Source organism: Castanea sativa, chromosome 2, assembly GCF_040712315.1.
Source record: "Castanea sativa cultivar Marrone di Chiusa Pesio chromosome 2, ASM4071231v1".
Classification (NCBI taxonomy): Eukaryota; Viridiplantae; Streptophyta; class Magnoliopsida; order Fagales; family Fagaceae; genus Castanea; species Castanea sativa.
In genome coordinates, this window is record NC_134014.1 from 1,682,837 (window position 1) to 1,692,991 (window position 10,155).

At 33.6% G+C, this 10,155-nt stretch overlaps 2 protein-coding genes across 2 annotated transcripts; both read right to left on the minus strand.

Moving 5' to 3' along the window:
- Positions 1 to 396: 396 nt before the first annotated feature.
- On the minus strand, positions 397 to 2,098 carry LOC142624272 (non-specific lipid transfer protein GPI-anchored 25). The gene is made up of 3 exons (XM_075797798.1): positions 1,723 to 2,098; positions 1,422 to 1,490; positions 397 to 596 (listed from the first exon to the last, which is right to left on the minus strand). Exons 1-3 carry the CDS (start codon positions 2,096 to 2,098, stop codon positions 397 to 399), a joined length of 645 nt encoding a protein of 214 aa, XP_075653913.1.
- Positions 2,099 to 7,564: 5,466 nt separating this feature from the next.
- Positions 7,565 to 9,879, minus strand: LOC142626062 (pectinesterase-like). Its single transcript, XM_075799836.1, has 2 exons — positions 8,892 to 9,879; positions 7,565 to 8,272 (listed from the first exon to the last, which is right to left on the minus strand). The coding sequence occupies exons 1-2, from the start codon at positions 9,871 to 9,873 to the stop codon at positions 7,590 to 7,592; spliced, it is 1,665 nt and encodes a 554-aa protein (XP_075655951.1). The 5' UTR covers positions 9,874 to 9,879; the 3' UTR covers positions 7,565 to 7,589.
- Between the last annotated feature and the right edge of the window lie 276 nt (positions 9,880 to 10,155).

The following is a 10,155-nucleotide window of genomic DNA, read 5'->3' on the forward strand; positions in this document are numbered from 1 at the left end:
ATCCATGTTGCATTGTTCTATTAAGAGTCTAAGACTGCATTAATTTAGTTGAGATTTGCATATGTCATTTAAGTTTATATAGTCTTCTTTGCTGAATGGGAGCTTCACTATCTTTGCCATTCTTCACTTTTTAGCAAATGCTGTAATTGTGAAAGGAGGAAAAACAAAAGATTGTGAATGTTGGACATATTGTTCTTTGTTTGGGCTTGAAAACACAATGATTTGTGGTTATATTCCAGTAGTGTCAATACAGGAGTAGAAATTTTCTTACAAGTGAGAATACACATTAATATTTATGCACATATCAAAGTGCATGGCTAATTTGCTGGGTAACGGTAATTAAAGGAATCATTGTCTACAATCCCACTATGGCAACGGGTGCTGAAAAAGAGCTAATTATAAGTTGCACGATGAGTATAGATGAATGGAGATGGGAACAAGGAGAATCACTATGCCGGATGCGAAGCAACTGTAGCTGCTACAAAGTTGTTTTGAGGTTGTGGCCGATGAAATTCTAGCCGGTTCTAGTGATGAGTTCTGTTGTGTGGGTGGTGTCTTAGCAAACTGATTTGGTGGAGAATGAACATCATTAAGACCTGCAATAAAGGGATTCGAAATCTGAGAGATCATACCATGTTTCTAGTAACCACCAAAGCTCCTGTCTTATACGGAAATTCAAGACTTATGTCTAATAACCATTTTACAATTGGGATTTAAGATAAGTCGGTTTTGACATGGTTACAGAGTGTGATAATTGATCAATTTATTACTTACATTGGGTATCATGGCCATGATGTTAATAATTTTAACTAAAAACATAAGATAAATGGTCCTTATGGCCTATGCCCCCTTACAATTCACCCAACTATCTAGTTTTTTTTTTTTTTAATTAAAAAAAAAACTTTATTCTCTCATGAGTTGAAATTATCTCAGAACAATTTAAGCATTAAATCATTCAATCCAATGGCAAATTGGTGATACTATAATTGGTTTATTAACTATAATTGCATTAAGGGAAATGTAATGTCCAAGATAGTTTGCTAAATAAATTGGTTTATTAACTAATATTTATATTATATATAATAATTATTGAAAGCAATGCAATTTTAAGTAAAAAGATACGGCAAATAACCACTATGGCCTCTGCCCCTAAAGTTTAACTCTTTTTGTGAAAACAAGAATTTCACTTGATTCTCTAATAAGTTGACACTATCTCATAGCAAATGAAGCATTTAAAATATACCCTAAAATCTAATTTCTGATTAATACTTGCATGAGTTGCTAAGATTTAAAAAAAGAGTATAATTAAATCGTTCAAAGAAATGGAAAATTGATGATCCAAATATAACTGTGCATTAAGGGAAATGTAAATTTCTAAAAATAGTAGTTTGTAAGAGTAAAAGACCACTCTTTCTAGTTACCAGAAGCAGAATGATTTGTAACTACTGAGGCATTTGTTGTGCTCCGCAGAGGAGGCAATGCTGGTGACCCTGTTTCAATATAGATTAAAAATATAATTCGATTAGTCCATTGTTTAATCATTGATTTTCTTTCTAGGAAAAAAAATGATAAGGCAAAGAGAAAAGGAACAGAGTTGCAAAACCCCATTACAAAGATTCCAACTTTATCCTAAGTACACCCAAAAAAATCCATGGAAACTAAGTTTAACCAAGAAAAGCTGAAGACTTCAAGAAACCAAGAACTGGGTTTGGCTTTTTGTACCTGAGCAAAGTGACTCCAAAGATCCAATCTTTATGGAACTGTTGTTGTCTTCTCCAATGGGACAAACTGAAGAAAGAGAGAGAACTCTTGTGTCATTGACAGGAAACCCGAGGATTGAAGGCTGCCGGACAAGGTAACAGAGGCAAACACCATTGGTAGAGTTTAAAGCCGAGGAGAAGGCATCGCAGCAGCTGTCGGAGGCAGTGTTGGAGAGGTTGTTTGGTGGAGAGGAGACGTAGGGCAGGCATGGTGAGAACAGAACAAGCTCGTCGGAGCAACTTGAAGGCGGTGGCAATCGCTGTGGCGGTGGTGGTGGGGCCGCCGCAATGAGGAGGAGCATGGAGGTGACACCGAGAACAATGAGCTGCAGAGTCATGGTGGTAATCATGGTTGAGAGTTTTGGGGGAGTCTTTAGAGTGACTGTTGATTGATTTTGGAGGGAGAGGGGTTTGGTTTGTTTTGTTGATGTTGGAGTCCGGTAAAACGGTTATAAATATAGTTGAGTGGCGGGAGAGTTCAGTTATTTTCTCTAAAGGATGGAATTCCGAAAATGCCCTTTGATTTCGAGAGTTATACTCTTCCAATTTTCTTTTCCATAAACAGTTTGACACAGGCCCTTCTATGAATAATTAATTTTTTGGGAGATTATTTTATTTTTTTATAGGCAGCAAGTGCAAACTAAAGGACACCATCGAAAATTTGGAGATGACAGATATCAAGGTTGGAAGTGTTGAACAGTTTCAAGGACAAGAGAAGAAATCATTATTATATCTACTGTCTGGTTTGCAATTAAATACATAGTCATAGACGTATAGAAAATTTTGACCATTTATTTTTTGTTAAGAGAAAAGTAAAAATAGTAAATAAGACTTATAAATGTTAGTCCTAAATTGTTCTTAAAAAGAAGTGATTATTTTCTAACAAAGAATAATTGATACATTATATTAAAAATTTCAAATTAAGTTATCTATATTTGTTATTTGAAAATGTAAAAGTTAGTAAGTTTTTATTTTTTCTTCTTCTTCTTCTTCAAGAAAACATAATACATTTTACATTCAATTATTATATAAAGTGAGATATTTTGTAAATAATATAATGTGTGGTTGGAATTTGTTTCTAGTACTATTTATAAATTATTCATCCTTTATATGTCTTAAATGACCTAAAAAAAGTAGAAATAAATAAATAAATCACTTATTTTAGGAAACAAAATATAAAACTTTAATTACATAAGAAAAATGTAATTTTATCAAGAACTTACCAAAATTATGCTGAGTATGTGACATAAACATAATTGTCAATGAAGCGGATACTCTTTCTACATAAGCCACTCCTTTCAAAGTATCATTGAAGTGGACCGAATAGACTGAGGTGGACCAAAGTGAACAAAATGGACCGAAATGAACCAAAACAGACTGAAATAGACTGAATGGATAGATGCGGACTGAATATACCGAAATGGACCGAACGGGACCGAAGTCATTGAACGGACTGAAATGGACTGAACGAACTGAAATGCTATGCAGATGTGGCACAATAAGTGTGCGCAAAAATAAATACTACTTAGCAATCCAAGAAGGTTTAACGTAGCTGTAACTTGTGTTATATCTTTGCTGGTCATAATTATGAATCCACACTGCACATCATCAACAAGGTAGTGCCTTTTTTAATGCATGCTGTTTTTTATGATAAGGCAAATATAAGGAAACCAAGATCCAAGAGCCTTGTAGGAATAGGAAATATAATTTACATTATCGAGTAGTCCATATATATATAAACATGTTTAATGGAGTTTCATCCAGCAATTTACCTTCAATTATCAACTTGAAAATGCAATCTGGGTGCAGCCTTCGAAACTCCCATGACATTTCAACATTATTTATAATTGATATGTAATTTTGCAAAAAGGCTTTACTGATATTTCATTTAGAAATATTTAACAAGTTTCGATCTGAGTGAATAAATTAATTATGGGCCTGGCATGCCCTGAATGTGCTGCTTATGCTACTGCTCTGTTGTTTGCAGCACTTCCTACCAATGAGCTAGGAAATGACTCTTAGAGGAGTACTATTCTTGCAACCGCTATCTACTTTTTGTGTTAATTAAAAAGAAAAGGTTTAAATGGTTTTTTTTACCCCCTTTTCAAAAGCAATGGAGAATCAAGATTTCTTTAGGTAGAATAGCAATGTGGATAGTTAAAAGAATGGTATTCATGAACATGTCAAAAAATTTTGATATGATTTAAGACCAAAATCTGATGTTATAAACTTACACGTGTTGTATTTTCCATCTCATCAAGTAATTGAATTGATTGAGCTCTCATACCAACATATATATGTACAGGAGTTAGTTAATTACATTGCCAATGCCTAGTTTTTTTTTTTAATAGAATTTTTGGCAGGACCCCCCACTGAAACATGCTCTTATGCATTGTGCAGACTGCAATTCTTATCAGGGTTGTGCTCTCCCTTGAAAACAGGAGCTCGTCAATAAGAACCCTACACAGAAGGATTACTTGAACTATGATGAAGAAAACCCTCTACCAGTCTACCCTCTATATAAGGAAGTTGAATGGGGTCAAGAGCCTTCGCAAACAGAATATCCTAAACCTAACATGGATGAAGATGAATGTTTTGATGTTCGGAAGGATTAATTTGATCTGACACCTAGGACACGAAACTGGCATGTGCTTCTTTTTTGTGAATGTTTTATGTCTTCACCGAAGAAGTGGTATATATATGATACAATATTCAAAATTAGGTTAACCCATATCATGCTTTTTGTATGCCATGAAACTATGATCCACATGAAGTGGAATGTTGAAGCAGGATCCACATTTCATTGTTTCTATAAAGACTGCATTTTGTTGAGATTTGCATATGTCATTTAAGGTTTCAATCTTCTTTGCTGAATGGAACTTCACTATCTTTGCCTTAAGCATTTCGCACGTCTTAGCATGCTGTAATTGTGAAAGGAACAAACACAACAGTTTGTGAATGTTTACACATTATTCTTTTTTGGGAAGTCAAAAAACATCGGTTTGAGGTTAAATTCTGCAAATGCTATATCAAGGTATAGGGGAGGAAATTTTCTGACACACATTTTTGCACACCCTCATCAAAGAAGTACTTAGCTAACTTGCTGGCAAAAGGTAATTAATGGAATCTTTGTCTGCAATCCCAAAATGCCAATGGGTGTTGAAATAGCTAATAATTATAAAGTTGAATGATGACTATAGATGAGTGGAGAAAGGAACAAGGAAAATCATTATGCCAATTCTACTCCACTCCCCCTCCCTCCTCCTCAATCCAAACGGATCATAAAGAAAGAGAACAATCTTGTGTCATTGATGGAAACCCGAGGATTGAAGGTTGCCGGGCAAGGTAACAGGCAAAAACCATTAGCAAAGTTTGTTGGGTTAAAATAGCTTGACCCCGGTTAATTAATTCAATTAATCAAGTTGATTAATTAGGTTTAATTATATGAAAATTATGAAGGCACCACCAAATCACTAAATAAATTAAATACAACGGAAAATAAATTGACATGGTGATTTGTTGACAAATGGAAAAAACCTCTTACAAGGCAAAAACCCTATTGGGTGAATTTAAGGTCACTATTCTCAAGAATCCACTTATATATCAATCATTAAGCGATTGCAAGTATAAGAAATCTTACCACTATCCTGGCCTATTCCAAAATATCAATCTACAGTTGAACTTTCGCTTCAATATCTAATTGAACTTGATCTTGTAGTAGTCTTCTTTCTCTTGATGCACAAATCCCCAATTTGTGACTAACCCTTTGCATGGATTCTAGTACGAAACTAATTCCAACAACTTGAATGATGATGTTGGCTGCAAAGTTCTAAACTTCATCAATAATTAAGAACAAAAAACACTTGATTACAAAATTCTATGACATACAAACGTAGTAGCTTTTCACAGAGAAAATAAATCTCTTAGTCTCTATATTTGTATGTGGTGGCTCTTGGATAAACCTTATATATGTCTAGGGTTGTGAGAAAAGAAACCCTAAACAAATACATATATAAGTCTGGGCCAAATTTCAGACTTAGAAATTCTAAAATCGTAATTCTTGATAGATTGAGGATGTGTCGAGCCATCTATCGAGTTTCATAATAAGTCTCAATAGCAGTCATTTGTTGAGCTATTTATTGAGACTAAATGAACAACTTTTCTTCACTTGTTTCTTGGACTAATTTTCATATCTTTTAATATGAACACTTGATATGCTTGAACAACATATTTCTTGATATATTAAAACCAATTTAGATCTACCCAATAATAAGTAAAATGCATTTTGTCAAAAAATTATCCAATTACATAAAATATGATCCTAACAGAGTTTAAAGCCAATGAGAAGGCATTGTAGCAATTGTCGAAGCCCACGGGTTTTGAATTATACAATGCCCTTCTAAGAAAAATCAAATTTTTGGGAGATTTTATGATTTTTTATATTTTATTTTTTAGGTTCCATCAAAACGTGCAAACCATAGAATTGGAATTCATGGTGGTGGTTCAAATTTACTACTTTAGCTGTTTAGCATTTTGCAGGTTTTTAAAAAAAACAAAATGAAAAATCTCTAAAAATCATGGTTAACTCCTTCTTGAAAACTTAAAGCTCAGTTCTTGTCCTCGTCCTCTTACTCATTATGCTAAGGGTGTCCTCGTCCTCTTACTCATTATGCTAAGGGTGCACGGTAGTTTTTTCTTATTAAAATCTATGATTATGTGGGTTATGATCCTGAAATTAATTATCAAAATTTTAATATTAATTCTCTAAACTAACAGTAGCAACCTTGATACATTAGGGCTTGGCAGTTTTCTAATACAATTACGGCCTAATCAATACCTTTAAGGTCCTTTTCTTTAATTTGTTCCTTTTATTGAATTAATAAATAACAATACAAATAAATGAAGAAAACGTGCACAATAGAATCGATATTATTTAAAAAGCTGAGGCTCCTTTTTTCTGTCGCAGGTTACTAGACATGTGCAGAATTATTTGTTAAAGAGGAAAAAAGAGAGATTATATATATATATATATATATATATATATATATATATATATATATTTGCCTACCAGAAGCGAGGTAATCTTGTATAATATGTAAGTATCCTTGTTGAGCATAGGGCCTCTAGTGCCTACACTTTTCATAAAAGAATAATCCTACGGATACAATAATTTACATATTATTTTTCACAATAATTGAGTTGGCCAACTTTTATAGATTTTTATTTGGCCCATAATTGACATTATTTTTTATCTACTATTAACAACTTGTGACCTAGGTAGGTATTAAATCTTTTGTAAAATTATTTGTGTACCTAGAAGAATTGTTCTACAGAGAAAACCAAGAGGCTCCAATTTACCCCGAAACTCCTTACCCCATATATATGTTGAAATAAGTGTGCCTCTACACACTTAAATTCACATAGAAACTCATAAAAATAGTCCCATGTATGTCTAACGGTAGATTTATAGTAATTTTTCATTGATTTTCATCTTAATCCACCATTAACATCATTTTATTATTTACCTTTTACAACTTATCATTTCAACATCTATGAGATATTTATAAAAATTATTTGACTATAGAATTATTAATTGCTTGATGATCGCTTAACCCAAAAAGAAGCTGTTAAAGTATTGAAGGGCTTATTGGTTTAATCTGGTCTCCACCAAAAACTGAAAAAGTAACAAGAAAGAATATGGTAGCTAGAGATGAAAGTTGCTTTGAGTACACCATCCAAATCTAGGATCGGATATTATTGAAATGATAATAGAAAAGTAGCTACAAGTACAATATTAAAGAGAGATATTGAAGGATCTCAAAGTGCAATTTATAGTAAACCACAAGTGTAAGGCCCTTGTGTTGCAGGCAACCATTCATCTCCTTGAATAAAATTGCAAACAGTGAACTGATTTGCCTCATCTTCATTCATGACATGGTAACCAGGCCATGTAACTCGGCTGCTAGTGTCTGATCCTGACCCCGTGTTACCATATTCCCCATAATATAATGTATCAATAGCAAAGTCAGTTTCATTCCATGTGTGCCAACCTAAAGGATTAATTAGGCTATCCATGAAAGATTGTATATAAACAGTTGTTGAATACTCCTTCCATGGCCTCCCTAGGTATGTTTCTGTATCACTTAATTCCTCAGCTGCCCTAATGCTACAAAGATGTATGGAAGTCCCAGTATTTTGATTTGGGTCTGTTTTGCCTTGCGCAGTGATAACATTGTACTGGCCATGTAACGGAAGTCGTAGATAAATATTGCAATCTTGGAAGACAACTGCTGCATTGCCAAATATGAAATCAATTGTACCATAAACATCACATTCTTTATAAAATTGCCTAAGAGAATGGGTATATAATGTGTCTTGATAGCCTTCAAAACTGCATCTATAAAATGTGGACAGGTCAGCCCCATTTCGTACAGCCACAGCTTGGTACTTGCTTGGTCCGGCTGTGTTACGAAAGGTTATTTCCTTTGCAACAAAACCTTGCCCAACTACAGCTGCAATGGAAATTATAGTGTATATAATTATAGATCATCATAATTAAGTTAGTATCATAAAATTGTTCAAAGGAAGAGAAGTGAGTTTTATCACCAAGGATAAAATTTAGGTACAGTTTTTTAAGTATAATACACTAGTTTCTTCAATTAGATTTAAACATATAGAGTTGTATTAAATTTTATTATCCTTTAAAAAGATAATATAGTTTGTATTTTATTAGTCAATACAATTATATATTTAAATTTTATTGAAAAATTTAATATTTTTCATTTAGGAACTATAGTTTATTTTTATCCAATCAACGATATTAGTTTTCAGAAAATTTTAATAGAATTTAAAATAACGATGGCGTACAATATTCAACCTTTTTAGAGGTTATCATGTCTATCTAATCTTTTATATATATATATATATATATATATATATATATATATAGAAGATACAATATTAAATGTTAATATAAGATATTCTTATTTAATATTTTTTTTGTAATAATAAATCAATAGTTAATTAAGAATTTGTAGATATGATACCTACAAAATAATAATAAATAATATGTACCATAGAATGACCCAAAAAACATATAACATCACCCAAAGTTACTATATTGTAGCTTACCAAATGTTGCAGAATCGAATGTACTCCAACCATCTTCATAATTGTGATCGCCTGTGATCACAGTCCGGCCAATACCTTCCCCAATCATCATCAAATAGTGCTTGTTAGAGTCGACGGAAACATACTCATTATAAACCCCGGCTGCAATGTAAATGACAAAGTATCCATCACTAATATCAGTATTTTCTGGTGCAGCAGCCACAGCATCATTGATAGTGGTGAAGTCTCCACTACCATCTGGGTTCACAAACACCGTTTGGCTCACCAATACATTGCCAAAAGTTGTTTGAAGCAACCTTCTTCCAGATATGGACAATTTTAAAGGCGAAAGACCCTTCATTATCTTTTCCATATTGGGAAACATTATGTGCTTTTTTTCTGTTGGCCATGGGAAACTCTCTGGATTTATCTTTGGAAGCCAACCATGCTTAAAAAGAGCAAGTGATATGCTATGAAGCTTAGTTCCATTAGAGAGAGGACCCAAGAGACCATTTTTAAGGCTAGAGTCTAACTCAGATGTTAACTCTTGCAGGCCATCAGAACATGTTTCTTGGTTTGTCAAAGTGGCACTAAGCAATGTATGCAAATCCTCGGTTTGCATGCTATTTAGACTTTTTGTGGAGCTAATAGTTTGAAAAGTTTTTGACAAGAAGTCCACATTCAAGTCAGCTAAAATCTGACAATCTTTGAGGGCATGAACGGTTGGTTTAGAATATGAGGCATGGAATATTGGGTATGATTTGACTAGCGAAAGAAAGTCTTTTGCTGATGATAAGGACTGGTGAAGGAAGTACCGGCCATAGTCATGAATGGTGCTGAGCTCATGTGGTGGTAAGTTGGATTTGCAGAATGATGGGTGGGGTGTGGAGTTGCAAATGGTACTTGGGGAAGTAGAGGAGCTAGCAAGAGATGGAGAGCAGGAGAAGAGCATGAATAGGAGAAAAGTGTTGCACAATGGGGAGAGTTTGGAAGCCATTGTCATAGAAATGTGTTTGCAAAATAGGTGTAGCAGGCCAGTCTTATATAGAGAATACCATCATGCATACATGAATGATACATGAAAGAAATATTTATTTTACCATGTGGCTCAAAAGCGTGTGTATCTCAGTCTGTACATTTTGTTATTTATTTAAATGTTAGTGTTCCAATACGGTATTTGTCCTGTTGTATATGATTTTTTCTGGCATACAAAGATTCGAGGTATGGATAAACTCAAGCTCTATACTCTAGATCATGTGCATTACATTAATCTGTTGATCATGCG